Source organism: Megalobrama amblycephala, linkage group LG19, assembly GCF_018812025.1.
Source record: "Megalobrama amblycephala isolate DHTTF-2021 linkage group LG19, ASM1881202v1, whole genome shotgun sequence".
Taxonomy (NCBI): domain Eukaryota; kingdom Metazoa; phylum Chordata; class Actinopteri; order Cypriniformes; family Xenocyprididae; genus Megalobrama; species Megalobrama amblycephala.
In genome coordinates, this window is record NC_063062.1 from 25,097,150 (window position 1) to 25,124,328 (window position 27,179).

Genomic DNA, 27,179 nt, shown 5'->3' on the forward strand with positions numbered 1-27,179 from the left:
CTCCACACTTGTAAACTCCATGAAGAAACACATGTACATAGTTGAGGGAGAACAAAAGGGAGAAATCTACCTCCAGGTGATAACTTTCTGTTGATTATAAGTACATGCTGCAGCTCTAAAGATAGTCACTGAATCATACTGCATTAACAGCCCTGCACTGCGTATATGATGTCTTCACCCATGTCCCTGTTCTCAAGTGTGAATGAATAGCCTATACTATGTATCCTTTTAATTGTATGAGGGGGTGAATATGTATCTCTTAGGAAACAGCTTTGACAGTCAGCTCATTTTAATCCTTAATGAAACCTTTGATGAGGAGCCCAAATTAAACCTAGCTCTAATTGTAAGCTCCTTGCGGGAAGTTTTAGAATAACTGCATATATGCATTTACTCACTCAACAGCACCATAAATTAAGACATAAAATTCTAGAACATGCAAGTTGCTGAGTTTTTAGAATTTATTAGAAGAATGGAATTTTGCTTCAGTATCCCATGGCATCAATACCATTACATTGCTGAGCACAGAACTCAAAGTCGTCTTCCTTGCAGGGTTATTTGTTGTAAGAGGGGTAAAGGGTGAACCTTTCCTAATGTCAGCTGTGTGATCATCCAGGTTTATTGGCCAGCATTACTGCATTACTGAAAACATATTAAATCAATTCGCTAAACAGGACAAGAACATTAAATTCCCCATCCCTTGGCAGTGGGCAATTGGAAAAGTGCCATATCAGACCTTTGCAATATGGTTTTGAAAAATCAATAATCAAGTGGCATGAAGACAATCAATGTTACAGAGAAGATAAAAAGGAAAATAAGAAATGGCGGGACACGGGAGGATAAGTTCTAAATCTCCTGTCTGAGAGGCAAAAATAGACAACACTTCTCATGTTGAGCTTTAATTTTTTACATGTTAACCAGTCGGCAAAATAATGCATGTTATACACGCTTTTAAGCAATGTGTTATTACAACATGACTGTCAAGAAATCTAATTTACATGAGGGGGGAGGGGGGGTATTTCCCGCGGCTCCATCACCTGAATATTGATAATCTCTCATTCGGACTACGTTACCCATAGGCCCTCATTCCTGGGACTGATTGCACCCACACCTGCACTGAATCACACTCATACTATTTAAGACACACACACACACTCATACACGTCGCAAAGTCTTGATTTGCCTTGGTGATCATTTCTGAGCATTTTTCTGTGGACTGTTACCTGTTATTGATTGGACTGTTTATTCTCTGTGACCCGTTGCCGCCTGCCCTGATCCCTGCCTGTTTACTGGACTTTGATTGCGTTGCCTCCTGCCCTGATCCTTGCCTGTGACCCGATTCTGTTTGTCTGCCGCCTGCCACGACCTCTGCCTGTTCCTGTTTATGTCTTTGCCATTGCCCTATCTGCATTGTAAGTCCTTTTAATAAAAGCTGCAAATGGATCCACATTCTGTCTACCCATCATTACAGAAGACTTTGCCACACAGCGATCCAGCAGCCCACATACAGATCTCTTCTGAATTATCTGCCCAGGCCAACCAGCTAGTGGTGCATCAACATCAACTTAACCACTTAACTTCCCTTACCGAAGAGCTGGTGAAAATGCTCCAGGGCCTCCGGTTCAGCCCTGATGAAGCCGCCACACCGCCGCCCGCTGCTCCCGCCAATCCAGGCTTTGTGGCCTCCCCTCCAGTCACCCCATGCATAGCACTCCCAGAAAAGTTTGACGGCACTCCCGCCAGATGTAAGGGATTCCTTCTCCAATGTTCCGTGTTTATCAACCAGCAACCGTCTCTGTATCCGACCGAATCCAGTCGAATATCGTTTGTGAGCTCTTTACTCCACAGCGGTGTGGAGAGATGACAGCCCTTTCAGGGCTGTTTCCCACCTTTCAGGACTTCTTGCGAAACTTTAAAGAAGTATTCAAACACCCCGAAGGAGGCAAGAGCGCTGGCGATCAGTTACTTTCCGTACTGAACTTCCGTACTCTGGCCGCTGAAACAAACTGGGTTGAGGACACATTGAAGCTGCTGTTCCGTAGGGGATTAACATTGGAGCTACAAGCCGAGCTCGCATGATGAGGGAATGAGGGAATGAGGGAAACTCACTCAGCGCTTTCATCGAACTAGCCATTCACATCGACAATCTCCTACGATCCCGGCGCCCTGTCCGACTATGCACCTCAGTAAGTCCCGCTCTAGAACCCATGCAGCTCGGCTATACTCCACTTCTTCCCGGAGAGAGAGAGAAGACGACAACTACACTGGTGTCTCTACTGCAGTCAGGCTGGTCATGTCAAAATCAACTGCCCCATACGACCTCAATCCTCCAATTCCAAAGCGGTGAGTTCCCCACATCAATCTAATTACTCCTCCAACTGCTTCAAAATTCCCATCCAGATTAAATCCCATCCAGTCAAAGTATATCCACTCACGCACTACTGGATTCAGGAGCCGCTGGGAATTTCATGTCAGACACATTCATCAAAGATCATAACATCTCCCTAACAGACTGTAATTCCCTGTTGACAGTGGAGGCACTAGATGGGAAGCCCATCGGAGGAGGCAGAGTGGCCCATATCATCGCTGAACTCGCCTTACAAGTAGGAGCCCTTCACCATGAACGAATCCACTTTTACGTCATTCACTCACCCAACAACCCTGTGATCCTTGGTCTGTTGGGGCTCAGGATGCATAATCCTCACATTTCCTGGAAAGATGGCCAGATTGTACAATGGGACGCTAATTGCCATAAAAGCTGCCTGAAACAAATCACTCACCTGCCGGTTCAAGCTGTTTCACTCCACGATACTGACACTGATAAACTTAACATACCTGATGAATATCCCGATCTGGCCGTGGCATTCAGTAAAAAATCCACCGAGCTACCTCATCGTCCCGGTGACTGTGCCATCGATCTGCTGCCTGGTACCACACCTCCCAAAGGCAGAATCTTTCCCCTGTCACAACCCGAGTCAGCAGCAATGAAAGCCTACATCGAGGAGGAACTATCTAAAGGATTTACCCGCCCGTCCACATCACCAGCAGGATCAGGGTTCTTCTTTGTCAAGAAAAAAGATGACGGCTTAAGACCCTGTATCGATTACTGTGGACTGAATGATATCACTGTCAAGTTCCGGTATCCCTTGCCTTTGGTTCCTTCAGCCCTTGAACAACTCAGACAAGCCGCATACTTCACCAAGCTGGACCTCCGCTGCGCATACAATCTGATTCGCATCAGAGAGGGGGACGAATGGAAGACAGCTTTTTCCACAGCCACTGGTCACTACGAGACCCTCGTCATGCCGTTCGGGCTGTCCAACAGTCCCCGTGTCTTCCAGTCTTTCATAAATGATGTCTTCCGTGACATGCTGGGTCATTGTCTACATTGATGACATCCTCATCTATTCCAACTCCTTCGAGGAACACGTTCAACATGTACGGGCAGTATTACAGAGACTGATACAACACAAACTATATGCAAAAGCAGAGAAGTGTGAGTTCCATCAAACTTCAACATCCTTTCTGGGGTATGTCATCAGCCGTGAGGGCGTTTCCATGGATGACAGCGAGGTGAAGGTGGTGCTTGAATGGCCACAACCTCACACCCTGAAAGAGTTACAACGGTTCTTGGGCTTTGCCAACTTCTACAGGCGGTTCATACGGAACTTTAGTGGCATCGCAACCCCATTAACATCCATGACAAATGGCAGTCCTCACATCTTGTCTGGTCCTCCGAAGCTGAACAAGCTTTTCAAGAACTAAAGGAGCGTTTCACCACTGCACCCATTCTCCGTCATCCAGACCCAGAACTCCCTTTCATTGTGGAGGTGGATGCCTCCAGCACGGGCATAGGGGCCATCCTTTCCCAGCGTCAAGGTAATCCAGAAAAAATGTAAAGGTGGAACGGATGGAAAATGCAGAGAACATAATTCCTGACACTTTACTGCTCGCCCCAGTTTAGTGGGACATCATCAGAGATTACACACGAACAGACGAACAGGCAGCTCCTCCTCCAACATGCCCACCAGAAAGGACTTACGTTCCAGTACAGCTCCAGGACAGATTACTTCATCATGTCCACGACTTCCCAAGCTCAGGTCATCCGGGTGTCACAGCCACTCTCCACCTGCTACAAAACCGGTTCTGGTGGGACTCCATGCTGACAGACACCACCTGCTTCATCGCCAATTGTTCAGTTTGTCAAACAACCAAAACATCACACCAAGCTTCAGCCAGATTGTTACAGCCGCTACCCATTCCACAGCATCCCTGGTCTCATATAGCCATCGATTTTGTCACCGATCTTCCAGAGTCCCATGGCCACACCACCATTCTTACAGTTATCGACCGCTTCTCAAAAGCTTGCAGATTCATACCACTGGCCAAACTACCCACAGCATTCGAGACAGCCGAGCTACTCTGCAATTATGTGTTCCGCTTCTATGGATTACCCGAGGACATCGTGTCGGACAGGGGCCCACAGTTCACATCTCGAGTTTGGTCGGCCTTCTTCAAAAATGTCAATGTTAGCCTCACTTCAGGGTACCATCCAGAATCCAACAGCCAAACAGAGCGCATGAATCAAGAAATAACCAGATTCTTACGCACATGCTGCCAGCGCAACCAGACTGACTAGAGTTATCTACTATGGGTGGGGTACGCCCAAAACTCTCTACAAAAACCTGCCACTGGTGTCACGCCCTTTCAGTGTGTTCTGGGCTTCCAACCTCCACTATTTCCATGGTCTGGGGAACCATCCAATCTACCGTCTGTTACTGAGTGGATGCAAAGAAGCGAGGAGACCTGGGATCAAGCTCACCAACACTTACAGTGTGCCGTGAGAAGGCAGGAGATGCAGGCCAACCGACATCGACGTCCCAATCCCCAGTACACCGTGGGACAATGGGTTTGGCTGTCAACCAGTCTTCGGCTAAGACTTCCATACAGAAAACTCAGTCCCAGGTTTGTAGGGCCTTTTCAAATTATCAAACAAATAACTTCAGTATCATTTCATTTAGATTTACCCGCTAATTACCGTGTCTCTCCTACTTTTCATGTTTCATTGCTGAAACCCTCCGGGGGTCCGAGAGGGGAGCCAGAGGGAGCCAAGGCCTGCACCCCCCCCACCCTTGATGATCGAAGGCGAGGAAGCCTATCAGGTGCGAGAACTGCTTGATTCCAGGCGCCGGGGTAGGAGACTACAGTACCTAGTCGGGGCTCTGTCCCGAATATGGCTCCCGCGGCTCTTCCTCTGGGCCGCCGGAGGGAGCCATCACCTGAATATTGATCATCTCTCATTCGGACTAGGTTACCCATAGGCCCTCATTCCTGGGACTGATTGCACCCACACCTGCACTGCATCACACTCACACTATTTAAGACACACACACACACTCATACACATCGCAAAGTCTTGATTTGCCTTGGTGATCATTTCTGAGCGTTTTCCTGTGGACTGTTACCTGTTATCGATTGGATTGTTTATTCTCTGTGACCCGTTGTCACCTGCCCTGATCCCTGCCTGTTTACTGGACTTTGATTGTGTTGCCGCCTGCCCTGATCCTTGCCTGTGACCCGATTCTGTTTGTCTGCCGCCTGCCACGACCTCTGCCTGTTCCTGTTTATGTCTTTGCCATTGCCCTATCTGCATTGTAAGTTCTTTTAATAAAAGGTGCAAATGGATCCACATTCTGTCGACCCATCATTACAATTGCAAAAGATTGCGCTGATAATTAAGTAATATTACATGAGCAAGAGTCTGGTTGTTTTGGATATCAGGAATAACAATATAATGAACTAATAAGTAGGAAAGAGTAAGGAGAGCATAAATAATAAAATTAAACTGCAAGACCACATATCTGAAATGTGTATTGCATTAATATGTAATGCATTAATCAGATTTGTCAACTAATAGTTGCTTTCTTAAAATAAAGTATTTGATAGCAAGCTAGCTAAAACATAATTTGTGAATTGTACTAATCTAAAATTGTGTTTGTTTGTTTGGGTTTGTTTGATTGATTGATTGATTGGTGTGTTTACAGGTGTGGTCACATTAGGTAAATTTAAGCATAATTTTGCAGAGCAAAAAAGTTCCATTGTCCATTACTATTGTAGTTATGCATGAAGCACAACTCGCAGAGAAGTAATTTTTAAACCAAACTGCTTTCTGTTTGTTAATATGGCAAATTCCCATTACCAACTTGAACACAATGCAAAATCTGTGTGGAAATCTTATGTCTTACATCAACATTCCTAATCATGTGGATTGCTTTTGGAATGACTGGATTTTGCCTGTGAAAATTTGCTGAACAACCGTAAATGTAAGAACACTTTTAATGGGAGTAAAAGTCATATATATATATATATATATATATATAAATATTTTTTTTTTTTTTTTTTTTTTTTTTTGTATCAGTCATCTTCTGAGATTGTTGTGGAACTATGCAAGAAGATGCATAAGGCAGATTAAGTCAGCAACTAATGATGGGGAAAACATTGCAAACAGTCTATTACTGTTGCAGTTTATGATTGGCGGTATTGTAGGAGCACAAGTCTTGCTTCTGACTGCTACTCATGTGATGGAGAAACTTTGATGTGTGATATTAGGCCCCTAGACTGGGACTTTGAAGGCACTTATCAACAACAATAAAGCCAGCATCCACACACCTCCTCTCTGGGGAGGACAGACCATTTAACTCAGAGTACTAAGTGCATTCTGACAGCCAACAAAATGGTTATTGGCAAGAAGGTAAAGAGAAAAGAATAGCAGCTCAGATAGCTGTTAATGTCAGAAGAAGAGGAATTTTGAAATGGTGATGGAAAACATTAGGAATAAAAGTTGTATTTTAGGTTGCTAAGCAATCACTTTTTATTATTTTGGTACAAAAAAAAGGTACGATAATGCTCATAAAAGTAGTGTAACCACCAATATATTGAGTCACTATCAATAAAATGGCAAATAAAATAATAATTATATAAAATTTAACTTGATGATGTTGCTAGGTGTGGTTAGAATGTTGCTATGGTGTTACTGAATAACTGAATGCTTTCGTCAAAAAGGTGTCTATGATCCAGAGATCAGTCTTATCTTTTTTTTTTTTTTTTTTTTTTTTTTAAATGGGATTTTTTCCCCCCTCAGCCCAATGAACATTAGCTACGTTCACATGCAACCCAATAATTCATTTATAATCAGATTGATGGCTCAATCAAACTGAAAAGCCTTCATGTAAACAATTTAGCTTGAGCAGATTGAAATTTCAGTCCTTTTGAAATGGGTGGTAATGTTAAACAATTTGTTGAACAGAAAATGATTGTGGTAAAAGATCTTCAACTTGGATGATTTAAAGCTACAAAGCAAAGTTTGATGTTAACGACGGCTGCCAGGATATGCATACCGAAAAACTGTAAACGCACAACCAATAACACTGTCACGTTTTTTCTGAGTTTGAGATTTGTTTGAATTGTATTTAGCTGGTTTTGCCTACCAGTCTGACCAGATGTGTAAGCCTGTTTCTGTGTACATTCCAGTGGGAATATTAGTGGAGTATGAGGGAATAGAGTGGAGCCCCACAGATATTCCCAAGGCTGAAGTGGGGGTGCTGAACTCGAGCGCTAGTTCTATAATTTAAGAATGTGAAAAAAATCAGGTTCAAGTTTCCTTCGTCATCCAGTTCCAAGTCTCCTTCATCGCCCAGCACCAGGGCCCGGTTGCATGAAACCTCTGAACTAAGGTTATCCCTGAGGGGGAAAAAATCCCTGAGGCAAGGGATTTCTTTAAGAGTGTTGCAACAAATGTATTAACCATCACCCTTACCTAAGTGTTTATACTAAGCATTTCACGATAGTTTCTGGCAAAACACAGCAATGGAGAAGAGGTTGCTATAGTTACGGAATCTCACAAAATAAACACAACATAGTGAGCCACTGACTTTTAAACAAGTTTAACATTTACTGAACTATACAACTGTACTGCAATTTTTAAGTTATGGAGATTATTAAAGGCAGTCTGGCTGTACCTGATTGGGAAGAGTCTGGAGCTTGAGAACTGTTATTGGTTGGAGTGAATTCATCACCAGTAGGTGGATGATTCATCGTCTAAGGGACAACTTCAACTTTGAAACTTTTGTTTGAACTGTATACCCTCAGATAAGACTCTCACACACATCCATTTTCACATTATTGAACTGTGCAACCTAATGCCCAATTTCTGCAATGCACCTATCCATTACATTGTTTTGTATAATGTGATTGATTGTCTTTCTTGTATTTTATTTTTGTGTTGTATTTATTTTTGTTTTCATGAATAAAATAATAGTTGAATCATAAAGAATAGTTGAATCATCTGGTGAGCATCTTTTCCTTCTTAATCTGTTGTTAGGCAAACTGAATCCCCCTTAATTAAGTTGTATAACTAGTTTTGTGTTAGGTACTCTCATGTTTTGTCTGAGAGTATGTTTACAAGACAACAATGTAAAAAAAAAAAAAAAAAAAAAAAATATATATATATATATATATATATATATATATATATATATATATATATATATATATATATATATATATATATATATATATATATGCGCATGTGCACGCTGTCACTGTTTTCACAGATGAGTTTTTGTTGTTACTGTTTTCAAAAATGTGCACTTTGAAACCCGTTGTTTTTTTGTTTTTGTTTTTCCCTTAAAGTCTGCATTTTCAGGCTCCCCAAACACCGTTGTCATCTAAATGAACAGTCAAAAAAAAAAAAAAAGGTTTTCTGTTTTTAGTTGAAAATGGTGTCATGTAAACAGCCCCTGAGTTTGAGTTTTGTTTGAATTGTATTCTGGTTTTGCACTGTTTCCTGTTTTGTTTCTTTTGTTAGAATTTTTTTTTTTTTTTTTACCATGGTTATTCATTGTTTGTTTAATGCACCACACCTGTTTCTCGTTGCTTTCATTGGCTTGTGTTAGTAATAATTAAGACTGTTTTATGGTAGTCTTTGTTCAGTCTTTGTCTCTTTTATCTGGTTGTTCTGTTTTGGTATGATTTGCAGTATCAGGGGAAAGAAACATACCATCATGTTTATGTAAAAGAGAGCTAGAAGCCCAGAGTTCTTGAAATATATCACAGTTTTAATATGGATGTCATGACAGAACTGTCACAACGGTTTCCTGCATGCTGATCTCCAAACATGACACAGAGATTATGCTAATTCAGTTCATATTAACAAAATGTGACCATTGTAGGGTAGATCTGACAGCCTCCAGTGCCTATTTGTGAGTGGAGTTTGTTTTTCCTGTTTACGATTCCACTTGCATCTTATATCGTCTGAGACAGGAAAAACGAAGAGAGACTGCTTTGCATTATACAGTAAAATATACAGTTTGTGGATAGTTTCATTTCCATGTCTTATGAAATAAGAAACAACAACTATAATTTAATTTATTAAAAGCTAAATGAGCTTTTAATATTTTCATTTCCCATCAATAATTTTTAAAGCTAAAACTACGAGTAAGGCTCACAGACCTGGCTTTTAAAGCGATCGACACGGATTCGAATCCGCCTTTTTGCCCAGCTCAAATTTATTTTCAATAAAAATGTAAATAATGTTTTAAAAGTGGAAATAAACTGCGAACGAGTGTTTAATAATATTAAAAGTGTTTACTGGGTACGGTTAGAGGAAGGTGTAGGGAGTGTTTTTTGAAGCTTTGATTGTGTTTATAGTGTGCAATATAACATGTGTTCATGTTTCGCGTGTAAAAAAAAAATCACAGTATTTTTCACATAATTTACTTATCTGTATACTGCTGTTTCCACTGTCATAAAAACGGGCTGATGACTTCCTTGTTCTATGAAGTCCCTCCTTCAGAAATACGTAACAAGTTCTGATTGTGCCAGCGGTTCCTGTGTTGTGATTCGACAGCAGCTTCTGCTCCATCTTTCAAGAATAATCTTTGTGCGAATCCGGCATTAAACTGATTGAGATTGAGGAAGCTGTCCTCAGCAAAATGTGCTGCACATAGTTTTACATGTGGATTATAATTTTCGGGAACCGAGTTAAACATAAATTGTAACCATTGATCTCTAAGTACAGCGTCCCTGGGAAGGCCAAACAAAGGTGATTGGACTGCGGGATGAAAATAACAGCAGTTTCGACGTCATGGCGACAAACACACTCTACAAACGCAACTCTTGCTCTTCCCCGTGGGAGGACCACGGGGAAGACCACGCCCCCTTTTTTGTGTATTCCTGTGGGCGGAGGTTAGTCAAAAAACTGTTTTAGTGACGTCATTAAAGAAGGAAGTCGAGGGATGTAGTCCAAACTGGCCGTTCGATGTAGGCGACTTCTGTTAAATAAAATATCTCGCTTGGCATTGAACTTTGAGCTTTAAAATTTTACAGATTTTATTTATACTCTAACAACAACATTACACACTAACTAAAGTTTGAAACATGGGATCACGAAGAACGGGACCTTTAAATACAACAAAAGAGCAAAAGAGCTAATGAGATACTGAGAAACAACAGGTGAATGGGATTATTAATCAAACACACTGGGAAACTAGGTCAAACAGGCACATGGAAAACAGAACTAAAACACAATGAAAACTGAATCAAAACAGAGCATACACATTTCAGTAGGTAACTAGGCATATATTTATTTATATGAGTTTCTCATCATACATTAGGTGAGGGTCCATTATCTGTAAGGATACAGGTACACTCTTCAACAGATAGCGTTTAAAAAAAGTTTACTTGAAATCATAATTTACAAAGAAGAAAATACAGTATTGATTATACTACCACTACACCATCCTTAGTCAACTATGGTCGTAAGTCCCTTTGAACTCTATTGGTAACGACGGAACTTGCGACCATAGTTTGCTTTGGGAAACGCACCCCAGGTCTGTTAAATCATGCAGCATCTGGAGAGATGCACAGGAAAGAGAGAGACAAGTTAATTAACAATGTTGAGACTAGTTGAGAGTAATATTGAATAATAAAATTAATAATATCCATTTTTGTTTAAATATGAAAATGTATTAAATTTGCTTGGTATTGTTCTACATATAATTTTGAATAGCAACTGTTCATGATAAATAATTTAATATCACATGAATGTGAGTAATCAAACAAAATTGGCTATGTCAAAGTATTTTCTGCTTTTAAGGCTCCTTTGCCACAATAACAGAGTCATTCCAAGTTTGCACATCTCTCTCTCTCTCTCTCTCTCTCTCTCTCTCTCTCTCTCTCTCTCTCTCTCTTTTTTTTTTTTTTGTGTTTCTGCAGGTCATGTTCCTCTACTGAAATGTACAATCAGTTCATTAGCAAGCCTTTGCAAAACCCATGTTGCTGGATTTCTTATGTTATGCAGGGTCAACTGAAAGATACATTTGCGTCCCGCTGCTAACCCTATTATAAACATTAGACTCCATTGAAAGGCAATCTATAATTTTAATGTTCCATACTTAGATGTTTTCATCGCAAGTGAAAGTGGGCCGTTTTCCCCAGTCTAGCTTCAATCAACAACCCATTTCATCAGAAAAGAAAGCTCCCAGACACCATCTGTGCAATAGAGCAAACCTCCAATAATGTCAATTTCATTTAGAGTTCCTTCTATTTGGACCACTGGTAGAGCCCCTGAGGTCACCTCTCTTTGTTAGGTTTTAAAGATAGAAATGAGGAAATCTTTTTCAAATAAGCAATGACATTCAGATGTTACTAATAGTGTTTTCATCATAGGCATACAGACCTGTCAATGACAACAAACCAGAAATGTTTATAAGTCATGAAATAAGTCATATTATATTGTATTACCATAAAATTATTGTGTTCACTACAACAAGTAATAAATAAAATAATAATAAATAAATAAATAAATAAATACATAAAATTTATTATTTAATACATTTATTGATTATTTAATATATTACCTTTTTTTTTTTTTTTTTTTTTTTTTAAGGTTGGTGTATATTTGTTTGCAGCACTGGTTGGATAAAATGCTGTGTCAGGCTGGACTGGGCTTGTATTTCTCAAAAAGCACTGTCAGCCAAAAATGTTCGCAATTTCTGTCGTTAGCAGCATTCATTGTTTCCCAAAACCATAGTTTCAGCAAACATTGGCATAATAGAGTATGATGTAGGAGGCAATCTTAATTTGAATCAAACATTGGTAAGAGATAAACAAGTGAAAAAAAAAAAAAAAAAAAAAAAAAAAGCGAAGTAGTTCCCAAATGCCATTTTTGTCAAATCACAAGAGAGCAAAGTAAAATACAAGTACTCACTGGAACCAGTCCTCATGTGCCCCTTGTTGGAAATAATAAAACTAGTAGATCAAAACAAGTCTTAATAGATCAAAACACATTGCTCTCAAATATAAGTTATTCAGTTCAGGACCAGGGGCAACACTTTCTATTTATGATGTAACCACTTGCCAGTCACTAAAAGAACGTAAATAAATTAATCTGTTGAAACCATTATTCTCTTCATCTTTGGTATTAAAGCTTCTGAAAAGCATCAGAAGGATTTATTGGCTTAATAGCACAATATACCACAGATCATTAATCAGCTTATAATGCTATAAACAGCTATAGCAGTTTATTTCATAACCTAATGAACATTTTAGCAAAGATACTTCAGAGAACATAACTGATTGCTGAATTTGCACAACAATACTGTAAGAGTAACATAGTGTGTGGTACAGGACTTGTGGGTGACTTGCCCATAACAAAGAAAAATAAATATCTATTTAATATCTCAATTGTTTCTATAGACTGCAATGCTTTTAAATGGCAAGTACAATTATATTTGTTAATTTATTCATTGTTTTTATCAGATACAAAGTCCCGATAGTTCAGCAAAGCATGGGTTTTTTAACACCGATGAAGGAAAACAGTGTAGAGTGGCATAGGCAAAGCTTTTACTATGGTCCATGCTGTAGCATATTCTGGTCAAGAACTACTAGGTTACTATTGTAACCCCCGTTTGCTGAAGGAGGGAACGGAGACCTTATGTCGATGCTGACGTAATGGGGTCTCGCTTGGGAGCCCTATCACCTCCTAGTGGTACAAAACGAGCCAATAGGAATTGGCCAGTGACCCGTGGGGCAGTAACGCATATGGAAATCTCTGAGGTAGAACCTACCTAACCAGGGAGGAACACTACAGTACAGAGATAGGGCAAGGCAGAGCCGCCCAGGGAAAGACACGGGTTTACCATCAGGGAAACCGTACAATGGACAAAACACATATAGGACTACCCGCAGGGAATCACATCATATGGGCATCTAGCCCAGTACAAGGGCTGACCAACCGGGCATGCACACGAGTACTGAACTTGGCGTCGGATGCCTCCGCAGCGTCTGACTGCTGCAGGATGCAGGAAGAACTCCACAGGTCCCGGAAGGGAGTGGTGGGAACTTTGGGCACATATCCAAGCCGAGGTCTCAGGATAACGTGAGAGGAAGTCGGCCCGAATTCTAGGCTTGATTCACTGACCACAAATGCTTGCGGGTCCCCGGCCCTCTTAAAGGAAGCGAGCGCGGTGAGGAACACTGTCTTCAATGACAGATGTTTCAGCTAGACTGACTCAAGGGGCTTGAAGGGAGCTCTCTGTAGGCCTGCCAGGGGTCCCAAGAGGGAATGAGGTGAGGCCTAAGAGGATTTAACCTGGCGCCTCTCAGGAACCTGATGATCAGGTCGTGCTTTCCCATAGACCTTCAAGGTGGAGAGGGACAGCCTCCGCTCCAAGCCATCTTGAAGGAAGGAAAGCAGAGAGCTGACTGGGCATTTTCGGGGTCTTCCCTTGAAGAACACCACTCAGTGAACAGACTCCACTTCATGGCATAAGCACGCCTTGTAGACAGCCAAAAAACAGGTCCGGTTGGGCCAGTATGGCGCAACTAGCAAGACCTGGGCGGAGGGTGGAGGCTGCCTGTCCAGCGGCAGAGTAAGCCTTAGCAGCCAGAGCTGCCGTCGTCTTACTCACCTTGGACGGGAGGCACAGACGATTCTGCCAGGTGGCAGCAGACTGCGGGCACAAGCGCACCGCAATCACACACTCCACCTGTGGAATGTCCACGTAACCCTTGACGGCCCCATCATCGAGGGTAGTGAGAGTGGAGGAGGCAGAAGAATGGTTTCTGGCAGTAAAAGGTGCCTTTCACGTCTTCTGAACCTCCGGGGAGAATGGCACTGGGGCGGGACGTGGCTGAGAACCACACCTGATGCCCGTGGTGGCCCGGGCAAGCATGGCCATCAACTCTAAATCCGATTCAGCCTGAACGACCGACCCAGAGGGTGGAAGTTCGGCTTCCTCATCCTCTTCAGAGTCCAAAAGCCCACTCTCCGATGCAGCAATGGACATAAAATCCTCATCTGGAGCGCCGAATGTGACGTGGAGAACCTCCGAAGAGGGTCCCGTGGCAACAGCTGGCAACTTGACAGCACATGGTGCACTGGAGGAGTGGGAGGTTTGTAGGGGCGGACCTGATGAAGAAGCTCCCACTGTAACCCTCAGATCTCCCAGAGTGCTAACCAGACCAGCGGCTTTGTAGCAACAGAGGGGACTCTGCAAGACAGTGGCCCTCCAGGACCGAGTTTGCCAATCCTTGGCCTGGGGAAATCATTCAAATTATTTCACAGCAGTCCGCAAGAATGTCAAGTCAAGTCAAGTCACCTTCATTTATATAGCGCTTTTTACAATGCAGATTGTGTCAAAGCAGCTTTACATTGATAATTGGTATATAATTTTTCCTTTTAAAGAATAGTGTCAATGCAGGCAGATCAAAAGCACTGTTGAATAAATGTCAAGGATACTTTTGAATATCAAATGTCAAGTCAAATTAAATTAAATTAGGGCTGCACGATTAATCGTATTTTATCACAATAACGATATCTGCTTCTCTCGATTGATTTTAAATAATCGTCACGATATTGGCCCGCTCTATGAAAATGAACATAATTTGGAAATATTGGAAGTAATATTAGAATGCTCAAACTTGCTTGCTCAAACAAAACTAAGAATACCTTTCAAATAAATGAAGCCATCAACCTTGAAAACCTTAATAAATCCAGAGAATAGTTGTTCTTTACGAGTGCTCTGCAGCTGTACACACTGTGCATACCATGAGCAATTTGAATAAACTCAGAATAATTTCTCAGTCTCTGGTTTCTCAGTCAGCAAAACTGCATACTTAACACAGAGAACAAACATAACAATTGATGAAATTAATATTTACCTACAATTAATTGAAACAAAAGGGTTACAATTACTTGAAACAAAAGAGTTACTTTTTTTGAGAGGTAATGCTAAGAATCTAGTACTGTGTCCTGTGAATAAGGTGTTGTTAACAACAAAAGTGTGTTTTGCTCTGCTCTGGTGTAACGCTACACTGTGCCGTGTTTTTTTTTTTTTTTTTTTTTTTAAATAATGCATTTGGTCTGAAGGTCTGTAAGTCAGACCAGGATTAGACTAGGGTGTGTGTTAGTCAATAGTTATGTGTATGTGAATCCTTCAGTCTTCAGTCAATAAAAAAAGAAAAAAAAAAGAAAAATAAAATTCAATTATTTCTTATCAGATTATCTAAGGTATGCTATCCATTTGCATTTATTTGTATTTCATGAGGAATTAGAGTGAAATTTAAATCATATTATAAACCAGTTCAGTAATATACAGATTCAGTCTTTGGGAGGTGCTATAATGATTGACTTTTAATGTGTTAAAACTGGAAGAAAAATAGTTAAAACTGGAATATAATTCTTATAATTCAATGTATCCAATCAGTGCAGGGGCTTTAAGTGTCTCTCTGTTGTAGTTATTTTGGATGAGCCTCATATGAGAGCACCACAATTGTAGTTATTTTTGGTCTTCATTATTAATATTAATATTTTGTATTAATGTTAATATAGAGTTTTTGGTCACACATCACCTAAGGTGAGTGTGAGAGCATCAGATAATTCCATCCAATATGTCGGGGCACCATTCAAGGAATCTCACCTGGACAATAGAGAACAATCATGGAAGATTGCTGACTGAATTACAATTATATAATTTGTAAACCTTATTCTGAATTCAACAAATAAATCAAGAGATTATTTGTTATCAACTGATATCAGCTATGCAAAATCTAATGCAAATTAGATAATCATATACTGACAATATACACCAATGCCAAGGTCTCTGGAAAGGGGTTTGGTAAGTGATATTTACATCTTCCTGGTTGTGATGAATCTGAGGGCGACATCTTCCACTTGTTGTGCTGGGCAGTGTTGCAGTGGGAAGAAAGGAGTTGGAATCCATTTCATAGCCTTGAACACAAAGTACTTGTGAACGTTGAACTCTTGGAGTACAGAGAAGGTCCTTTTCCTGGAACATGCAGAAGAAGCAGCATCCTTGAAGTTGAAGGTTCTGATGTCTGTGCAGACGATCCTTATTCTCAGGAACATGCAGACGGAAGGATCATTAGATTCTGAAGTCAGTGCAGATCAGGGCAGTCTGAAACACCCAGATCGGGAGGATCTCTGAAGAGAGAATTTTGAAGTTGGTGCAGAAGATATTTTGAAGATAGGGGCTAAGCTTTCACGTCATTGTCTCCATTGCAGTTTTCTAACTCCCCAAATTCACTTCTTGCATAACTTCCTTGTTTCTCTTTTTAGAGCTTCATAGTCTTGAGAGAGCACCCTCACAACTCCATAGAGTTGGACTTAGCTTAGCACATCTTGAACCTTGAACCGGGACTGGAACAGGAACTGGGGCCTGGAACCAGAACGGGAAACTGCAGCAATCCGAAAACTGGCACAATTCTCTGTCTCACAGACAAGACTTTTAATCTGTCCCGAGAAGTATGGAAATGCAAATTGGCACCTTTCAGATCCAGTGTTTTGATTGGCTGATGCTGTCAGAGGTGACCACTGGATGGCCCCTCTCTTGCATGAGGTTAATTTGCATAGTTTAAAGTTCATGTTTAGAACAATGTATTTAAGGATTTTCCTATACATAATTCACTTTCCAAACCAATTTCAGATTGACATAGGCATCATGCTGAAAACATAAAGTCCAAACATCATTGGGTTATGTTGAACTACCTATGCATTCATGTATACCTTAATAGGTAAGTTTGTATATTTTGCATATACACAAACAGCACTCATTAAGTATATGCAGTTCTGATAATAGAAATGCTTCATTTATAATTTATATAATAGATTTGCTCCATTTTGTCCATTGTGTGTCCATTTTTATATAGAAAATACATCTTTTGTGGCTTCAAGCCATACAGCAAAACCTGTCTGGTGAGTGGAGTCAGTTCACATCTCAGGTCTTAGGACTGAGGGACTGGGGTGAACAATGGGGAAAATTGTGATAGGATTAAGGCCCCGATATACTTCAAATGAAATCCAAGAACGAACTGATGTGACATCATGTTGAACAAAATCAGGCCAAAACAAAGTTCGTTCAGGCAAAGTTCGCTCCAGCTGCAAAACACCTTTGTACTACCATTGGTCAGTGACGATAATGTAATAGGAGGTGTGGGCGGCGTCAGATGTTCGATTACAGTATATTGCTGGTCACGCATTTCGAACTTTGCTTTACCCCTAAATGAAGAACGAAAAAGAACTTATATCGGGGCCTTTTGTCTGCTCAGTGCTAATGTCACCATTATTCCCTTGCACAAATGGGCAGGGTGATTGTCTTTGCAGGCTCATCTCCTAGTCCATCTATTTCCTTGTTTGTGGAACTTCTCTTGGAGGTGTGAGTTTTGGAGTCCTGTGCCTTTCATTATGGCAGATGAAAGGGGACTATTGATGTAATGGGGGAGTCTGCCCTCATGTCTGCCTGCTGATCACTACACTGTGGATTCAGTAAAAATCATGGCAATTATGACGTATGGATGTGGGAAGCATGTGATAACAGTTAACTGATTGTTTATTTGCCAGTACACTTACACATTAGTTATTACAAATCTGAAAGTGGGAGGCCAGGGCATAATGAGTTAACTATGTGCATGTGTGTCTGTGGCTTCTTGTCTAACTGTACTGTATTTTTTTTATATTTTGAACTCAAAGCAAAGCAACATAAGCTATTTTGTAGCAAATGCAACAGGTTCATTAGACTGGGAATTCCAGTTACCCTCATAAATATTTAAAGGAAATGCAATTTATTATTATTATATAAACCAGGGTGTATTGTTCATGTTTTTTTTTTTTTTAAGATTTAGGTTAGTGCTGGCTAAGCTTTCACTATTGCTCAATGTTTTAGCTCTTTCTGGTGACCAATTAAGCACCATCTGGACAGAACTTGTGTCTGCAATTGGTCTCTAATTTGTCTCATTTATAGTGGAGTCAGAGGGTTGATGGTAGTTGGCCAAAAGAGAAACTGCTCACAGCCAACTTGAGGTTGCTCTCTGTGTTTGTGCTTAGGATGAATCCAACATAGTTGGTCATAAAATACTTATATCAAAACCAGGGGATTTTCCTTCGAGGAAGCAAATGAGGCAGTGCTATGGAGTTAATATTGTGCCATAAATAAACAAAAAATCCTGTCTGTTACGATATAAGACACTTGCCTTTTTATGAGATCTCTCGGCTTGGTTTTCTCACAAATGTGTGCAGGCAGATTTTCTCACAAATGCAGTTAAGCAACTTCCTCTTCCAAAACAGCAGATGGTGCTTTGCTATGGGTCAATTCATGCTAGTCTACCAAGAGAAGTCCCAAAACATGCATTTATAATAATAATAATAATAATAATAATAATAAACTATGTTTTATAGTGCATTTAAAAGTTGTATATCAAAGCGCTTTACAAGAACATACAAATAAAATACAATGGAATAGGGGAAATAAAAGATATAAACATACATCAAAACACATTTCAAGACATATATAGTTATTACAAAATAATCACGTATAGAAAATAGGTTTACAAGAAGTTTACAGCTGACGGAAATGAGTGGTTTTCATACAAGCAGCATCATTGATAAAACCGACTTGCCTGGACTCCTTTTTTCTGTTTATGGACGTGACGTAATGACGCAAAGACGAACTGCTGCATGCTCAAATTTCCCGCAGAAATTCACCAGGTTGCTCTTATTTTACCGTTGTGAATCGGGCTAAGATGAGGAGATAGTTTTGAACACTGGCTGGTTATGTACTTGCTCAAAAATTGATTTTGGACTGCAGCTTTAAAAAGTGTATAAATAACTTTTTTTTTTTTTTCTTTTCTAAAGTGACACTGTCCAATAGCAACATCAGTGGTTAAAGTTACAGTGGGAGGCAGCCTCCCCTGAGCCCACTGAGATAAAAAAAAAAAAAGGATGCCATGTGTTTGGCAGGGCATAATTAAGAATGGATGGGGGGAAGTCACATGAGAACAGGCAATGCCTCCATCGCACTATGACTGGCCTATTATACTGTTCACGCAAAAAAAAAAAAAAAAAAAAAAAAACACATTCAAACTTGAAATAATTTGAAAACATGATCTGTGAGTTTTTTTTTTTTTTTTTTTTTATGAGCAATCAGCTTGGTGAAATTAAATGTACATCTCAATGTCTATGACCATCATAACATCTGCAGTTTACAGAGGAATAATAATAATAATAAAAAAAGTGTCAACATTAAAATGGAATATGAAATTATCACAAGAACACAATTGCACGCCACTGGTCAAAACCTACAACACTGTGTTAATGCAATTCAGTGGCACAACTAAGGGTACATTCACAAAGTACAATAATATGGTTCCCTTTTGAGTTTGGTTCTCTCAACATTGCGTCAGTAGCTGACGCTATGGTGAAAGACATTCTCAGAGAATACTGAAGCCCTATGAAATCTCACAGGTGATAATTCTCCTGCCAATGGCATTCAAGTGAGTGGAATAGAGGTGGGCTCCTCCAATCTATAAGGCAGCACTGGATGTCATTCCATCTGAATCTTTCTCCTTCAGACAGCTACACTGTCTTGAAGAAGCCATCTACAGCTTGCCACTGAGGTACGCTTGCCAGAAGATGGTGCCTGGATTGCAGCTCCCCTGCAGTGTTACAGTGAGTATGACGTTTTTCATTCAGATGCCTTCCAGACCACTGTGTTTCTGCCTGGCGTAGCCAACTCAGAAGCAGCGCTGCATGAATCCGTCTGGCCTCTATAAGCGGTGGACCTTAAGTGATAAGCTCATGCCAACTAAGTGTCCACACTCCTCTCACCCAACCCTTCAGGAAATAAACCCGGCTTCACATGCTCCCCCCTCTGTGGTGGAGCTGTGAGCCGAGTGCTGAGACTACAGCTAAGGGTTCTCATGCCGGCACAGGTCCTGCATAGCTCCCACTCTCTAAATGTGCAGTATACAAAGCACAAATCGCTCCAGCTCCTTACTCAAGGCAGCAGTCTGCCATGAACAGAAGACAAAAAATTCCACCCGTTTACTCATTCACACGATATAAGCAATGTACCATGTATAGAGCACAGAAAAGTTCCAGTCACTCACTCATTCATATGACATAAGCAGCCCCCTGCCTCAGAGCAGCGACCTGCCATGCACAAAGCACAAAAAGCTCCGGCCGCTCAGTCATTCACACGAGTAGCGACCTGCTATGTACAGAGGACAAAGCACTTCAGTCACTCACTCAGGACAGTGGTCTGCCTTAAATAAAGCACTACTGCTGTTCATTCTATGATACGCATTCTATGTTCCTTCTATGCTATGCACCGGCTGTGTCGATGTGTTTCACATATGCGTGTGGAGTGTTGTTTACACTAAATTATGTTTTATTAACAAAGTTCGGGAGGAGCAACGTTCAAATGAGCATACCCAATTAGCATAAAAGGAGGCCTATAAATATGTAGCTGACTCACCAATGTTCCTTGACAGTTTTTTTTCTGCATCCCTCCACCACCCAGTCTCCTCACACTCACCTGGTTACTATCATAACCAAAGATACAGGGGGAGTACTCTGGGTTCGGGCCAAATATCGAGTTCGGACCCCTCTCCTCGGACAGCACGCCAAATACGCTTTCTTTTACACTAAGTGTGAACTCGTGAACCACTATATATGCCAGCATAGCCACCGTTCACTGCATTCTATGATAAACACCAGCTGTGCTGCTGTTTTTCATCTGGGTGTGTAGTGTTGCTCACATTAACCAATGTGCATACTGGCTCTGTGTGTCTGGACAGTGCTCTGCATGACTGTCTAGCCCCGCCTCAGCCCTTTGCATAGAGCCTGAGCCAACTATGAAACCAGATAAATCGTGGCCAATATGCCATCTGTCCCTGACACGCAGAAAGTGCATCTCAGTTTCCCTGCCTATTGCGGGCGTTGAGATTACTAGTTGTCTTTGTGCTATGACTGTTCCGCTGGGTGGTGTGACAAAGCTGAAGACAGAATACAGAAGATGCATCTATGTCAGAACTCTATATTCTCCAATACAAGTAAAGTGCAAGTTCCATATAAAATTATGCTGCAGCCCCTGTCGGAATATAAAGAGCCATGGCATGCTCTGTTGGGGACTCCAGGGGGCGTATTACAGAAAGATCGTAACTTTAGAATCCTATCTTATCTGTTTGGTAACCATGGCAATGTCAGTTAGGACCTCATTTAGGACAAAAGCTATTACAGAATGACATTTCTTAAGTGCATAATCTTATCTTAACTATGGATAGGAAATGGGCATTACAGAAGCATCGTAACTCGACAAAAAATCCTAAAAGCTGTCTTAACTTTAGGACAACCTCACTGGTGTCCTAACTTCAAACCTTTTTTAAAATTCAACGGTAAAAATCACAATACAAAAGCCTGTTTCGAGAATGGCGTTACATTTATTAATTTTACAAGAGGAAGAGCAGAGACGTTTGATGGTGGAGAGACTTTTGGAGGACCCAGAGGATGTGCTGCGCTTTGACGATAAAATACTTGTAAATAATTACAGATTCCCACGACACATGATTTTGCAGTTAGTTGACAAATTGCGACCAACATTACAGAGGCCAACGAGCCGTCACGGAGCATTACCAGTCATTCTGCAAGTGACTAACGCCTTACGTTTTTTTGCAAAAGGCGATTTTCAAAGTGAGGTTGCATATCTAAAAATCTTACAGAAGTGGCCAGGGCACTCAGTGCTTTAGCTCCTACCTACATTCGGTTTCCAAGGGGAGAGGAGCTGTCGACCATCAAAACAAAGTTTTTCCGAGCGAGTAGGATGCCGGGGGTGATAGGGCTAGTCGATGGCTCACTATTTCCAATGAAGGCCCCTAGTGGAGAGAATGAGGTGGCGTATGTGTGCCGAAAAGGGTATCATGCTCTCAATGTACAGGCCATAGGAGATCACAATATGATTATAAGACATTTGGTGGCAAGGTGGCCAGGGTCAACGCACGATGCCTTCATTTTTAATACAAGGTATGACAGGGTTAGATTACAGATTTCATTACATTATAAATAGTATAAAATAACCATTCATTTAGTAGTGTCATAGTCTCTCATTTATTGCCAATTTAAATGAATAAACTCTGGGTTTTAAAACTTTTATTATTTTACGATTATGCTCAATATACATTATCAACTCAAAATTAATGTCATGCTAAAAAATAATTAAAAATTATTGAAATAGTTAACATTTTGTTATTAGTTGTTTCTGACAATATACTATTATGATCATCTGATAAACTTATGTGTTAATTGCATAGTCCTTAATACAAAAAACTTTACTGCAGTGACATCACTGCATACCTGGAGGAAAGTGGACAAAATGGTTGGCTGCTGGGTGATTCAGGTTACCCTTTAAAGCCATTCCTGATGACTCCTGTGATCAATCCGCAAACACCAGCAGAAATGTGGTATGACAGACATAGATCTTTAATCTATTAGTGTACTATACTACACTGTACTGCAATAATAATGTAATTGGTGAGCAGTATTGCCTATTACATTATATCCTGTTCACAATACAGATATAACCAGGCTCATAAAAGATGCAGGTCAAGACAGGAGCGTCTTTTTGGGGTTTGGAAGAGCAGGTATTCCAAAACAAAAGTATTTAACCCTTATATGCTGTTGGGTACTGGGGCGACCCCAAATGTCATTTGCCAAAATAATAATAAAAAATATGTTCCCTTCATCTAAATAACATTAGACTTGATGACTTTGTCAACTCTTGCTAATTCTACAAACAACTAAACATGAATAAATAAATAAATAAATAAATAAATGAATAGGAATGATATCTGGTTGTATGTTAATTTGACAAAAAGTACCTCTTAGAATGTATGGAATTTAGAAATGTGCTTCTACTCACAATGGCTACAGTGAATAAGACTTATTTGTAACTTTTAGATGGAGATGTCATGACACTAGTGGAGGCTACCTCCAGTATTCCCCAGAGAAGGTTGCATTGTTCATCAAAGCAACGGCTGTCTTGCACAACAAATGCAGACTAGCAAAACTGCCAGACCCAGAGGTAGATGCAGCAGAGGAGGATGAAGAAAGACATCAGCCAGAAGGACAAAATCAAGGGCTCTACATAAGAAATCGGCTCATTCAAAGATTTTTTGCAAATTAGACGTCGGTGTAGAATGCCCCAAAATGGGATGAAATAATTGCATGAAATAACATGAAATAATAGTTTAATTTATATACATTTTATTTTTGTTAAATGAACATTGCAGAGAAGAATGAAAGTAATAAATGCAATAAAATCACCTTTTTGAATTATGTATTTCATTTATTTAAATTAACACTGCAATGCATAGAAAAGACATCAATCAAGAAAAACTCAAAACAAAGAAGCTTAACACATTAGAATCTACAATTCCTCCCTGCATCTTTTACAAAGTGATCTTTCCATCTGCAGTCTTTCTTTCTCTATCTTCAGCCTCTCCTTCTCAATGGCCACTCTCTCTCTGTACAACTCTAATTTCTCCCTCTCTATCTCTAGCAACTGTGTTGCATGGCTCGAAGTGGAGACTTTCTGTCTTTTTGCTGTAAAACAACATAAGCCTAAGTCATCTTCATTCATTGATATAGCACTTTTCACAATACAGATTGTTTCACAGCAGCATCACAGTGATAATAGGAAAATTAAAAGACAGAGATTGTTTTGGCTTTACAGCAGTTCTAGGAAAAATTTGTTATCGAGCTAAAATATATTTAATCACTTCCGTTGTAAAAATTAATTATTAGACACCTTTTTAACTGAAAACAGAAGACCTTTAATGTGTTCTTGCCGTTCATTTACGTGTTTAGCTAAATTATATGCACAGAATTCAACATATAGACAAGGTGAGAATTAATGCATAGCATACATGGGGGTAGCTGAAGGGGCACTGATGTTCCCTCCTCCAGATCTGACAGCTGTATTGTTGACAGTTCACTTTGGTCCATCTCCAGCCCTACCTCGTAACCACCAGGGATGCCTGGGTCAATAATGGAAGCATAGCTGTATAAATTTCATATTAGCACTGACGTTTATTTGCTACCTTCAAACCAAACATTACAAAACAACAAGTCCTGTGTTGTCTTAAGTTACCTTCATAGTGCACCTTGTCGATGACACCCAGTATTCTCGTTTCCGAAGGAGTTAGCGATGGAGCGTCGCTCGTTCCCCCTCCCGTTTTCTTTACCTCTTTTGCCTGTAAAGCAGCTTTCTTCTTCGTTTCGCTTACAAGAGTGGTGAATTTTTTCTTCACAGACTCTGCGCTACGAGAAACGCCAGACACCGCAGAAACATTTTCGGCAACTTTTGCCCACTCTCTTTCCTTATCTTCGTTAGAGAGCGAAGGTGAAAACTTGCCGAATAAAACAGGCTTCCCCTTTTCGACGGAGCTTATCAAAATTTCTATCTCTGCTGCACTGAAATTGAAAGCACGCCGTTGTTTTTCCATTTTAGTTTTATTTTTATCTCAGAAGCAGTATGCGCGCGTTGTTGGTTGCTTGGTAACAGACCTGACAGTTGATTACCGAACTCGATGGAGCGGTTTAAGATTTCCTAACTACAGATAAGATGAGATTTTGTAAGATAGGATAAGAATCCTAAATCAAGTTAAGATTTGCTTCTGTAATGTGAATTTGTGAAAAATCCTAAATTAACTTATCTTATCTTAAGTTAAGACCTAAGATAGAATGTTTCTGTAATACGCCCCCAGAGTGAGTTCTAGAAACAATAAGAACAACATATATGTATATATATATATATATATATATATATATATATATATATTTATATATAGGCTATATATATATATATATTAGGGTTGCACGGTGTACCGGTACTACGGTAGTATCGCGATACTAAAGCTTCAAAATACTGGCGATGCCATTGTATTTTTTAAACGGTAGTATCGTCAGTTCCGTAAGGAATGTTGTATGTGCGGCAGGTGCACTTCAATTGAACATGCGTGCCTGCAAAAAACATTACAAGAGACTGCCATTGACTGTCTGCTGTGCCCTAATTCACTTAATTAACATCATAAAATCTTTATATAAAAATGAATTCTCACAGTTTTTCCGTTGCTTATTTGGCCACTTCTGGAAAAGATTAAATAGCTTGTTTCTAGAAACATCTTTGCGAACACGATTCAGACAAATGCAATTCCATTCATCAATAAGTTATAGCGGGTTTGTACTCGGTTCTTATCAGTCATATCAATCGTGATTTTATAATTATAAATGTATTATATGTTTTAATATACATACTGCTCTCCAGTCAGGGTTAGATATTTCAAGATAGGCTGGCAAAAATGCTCCTGATAGTTTGTGACACGAGCAAGAGCGCTGTTTTTGTTTCGTTTCTAAATGAATCTGTTTTTGAACAAATTGGACGAGTCACTGACTCACTAATCCATTCATTAAGACAGTCATTTGCTTCGTTCCTGAATGAATCAGCTGTTTTGAACGAATCGGTTGAATGATTCATTGACTTAATCATTAACACTTGCTGCCACCTACTGGCGACTTTAGTCTCCCATCTAAAAGTAGGCCTATTCTATATTTTTTTTTCCCGCCAACATTTTTATTTCTATATTCAGATTTTTATATTTGAAACATTAATATCATAACATTATTTATGCAATTGTAATTGAAGTGTAAATGCATAAATGCTACATCGTAATGTCAGTTCATACAGCTTCTGTGCAGTGCTAAGATTAATTTTGTTTACAATGATTCATTTGATTGGTAATAAAAGCCTGTTATTCATTCTCATTAATGAAGTATTCAGAGAAAAATCTGGTCTGTTTTCATGTATTTATGAAAGTTTGGTTCATTTTGTATACTGCATGGTATCGCGATACTACTTGGTATCGTGATACTTCAGCTGGTATAGTATCGTAAGACATTTTTATGGTATCGTGACAACCCTAATTATATATATATATATATATATATGAGCAATATCACACGAGTAGCCGTGCGATATGTGATATTGCGTTTATACAACAGTTCGACGGCACGAGTGTGTAAATAAATAAGAACAACAACGGAGTGTCTTTAAAACCTCTTTTGTGCAGCACTACTTCCTTCCGCCATGGATTCATATCTCATGTTGACAGTTGGACCAAGCCTCCGTTACTAACTCTAAAACGTCACTTTAGAACTAGTAACGAAGGAACGTTGAGTCGCTTCATCGAAACACATTGAATTTTGTACAGTAATAGAGAGAGCGAGAGAGAGAGAGAGAGAGAGAGAGAGAGAGTAGGCTATTACCTGTGTCTGGTTGGTATATTGCATTACATTCATTCATTCTTCAAGTCGATGTCTATAATATTATATCCTTTATACAAGTCCGTTTGAATGTCCGCTGAGGAAAGCGATCTTTGTATTTGTCCTTTTCCATAACATCCATTACACCACAGCGCTAAAACAACTTCCTTTTGCAAAAGTTCCTTTAAATTTAAAAGTCTCTTGTGCTTCACTGACTCATTCTCCTGTAAAGTGTTGCCGCCATCTAATGGCGTATTAATGTAATGTTCACTCAATCCATATTACTTAATGGACATATTTATATAAAATCATATTTATTAACAATATTTAGAACAACAAAAAAGCACAACTGTACAGTTCAGTCAAACATAAAGCACTAGTAAAAAATTAGGTCACCATTTACGCTTGTATGTGGGTTTTACAAATATTTAACGAATGAAAAGGATTTTAAAGAGCTTGTGACAAAACCTCCTAACTCCATTTGATCCTCAAACTGTCAATCAAGCCTCAC

The 27,179-nt window shown here is 39.9% G+C and overlaps 2 protein-coding genes across 2 annotated transcripts in view; both read right to left on the reverse strand.

Annotated features, from left to right (window-relative positions):
* Positions 1-27,179, reverse strand: part of spon1a (spondin 1a) — a 232,422-nt gene that overhangs the window by 92,817 nt on the left and 112,426 nt on the right. The gene's annotated exons all lie outside the window — the stretch shown is intronic.
* On the reverse strand, positions 23,673-25,093 carry LOC125254477 (myb/SANT-like DNA-binding domain-containing protein 4). Its single transcript, XM_048169102.1, has 3 exons — positions 24,498-25,093; positions 24,274-24,384; positions 23,673-23,950 (listed from the first exon to the last, which is right to left on the reverse strand). The coding sequence occupies exons 1-3, from the start codon at positions 24,850-24,852 to the stop codon at positions 23,775-23,777; spliced, it is 642 nt and encodes a 213-aa protein (XP_048025059.1). The 5' UTR covers positions 24,853-25,093; the 3' UTR covers positions 23,673-23,774.

Coding starts and splice junctions, on each gene's coding strand:
- LOC125254477 (XM_048169102.1), bottom strand. CDS start 24,852: ATGGAAAAACAACGGCGTGCTTTCAATTTCAGTGCAGCAGAGATAGAA. Junction 24,385..24,497: donor CGACAAGGTGCACTATGAAG/GTAACTTAAGAC, acceptor TTATTGACCCAG/GCATCCCTGGTGGTTACGAG. Junction 23,951..24,273: donor GCCCCTTCAGCTACCCCCAT/GTATGCTATGCA, acceptor GTTGTTTTACAG/CAAAAAGACAGAAAGTCTCC.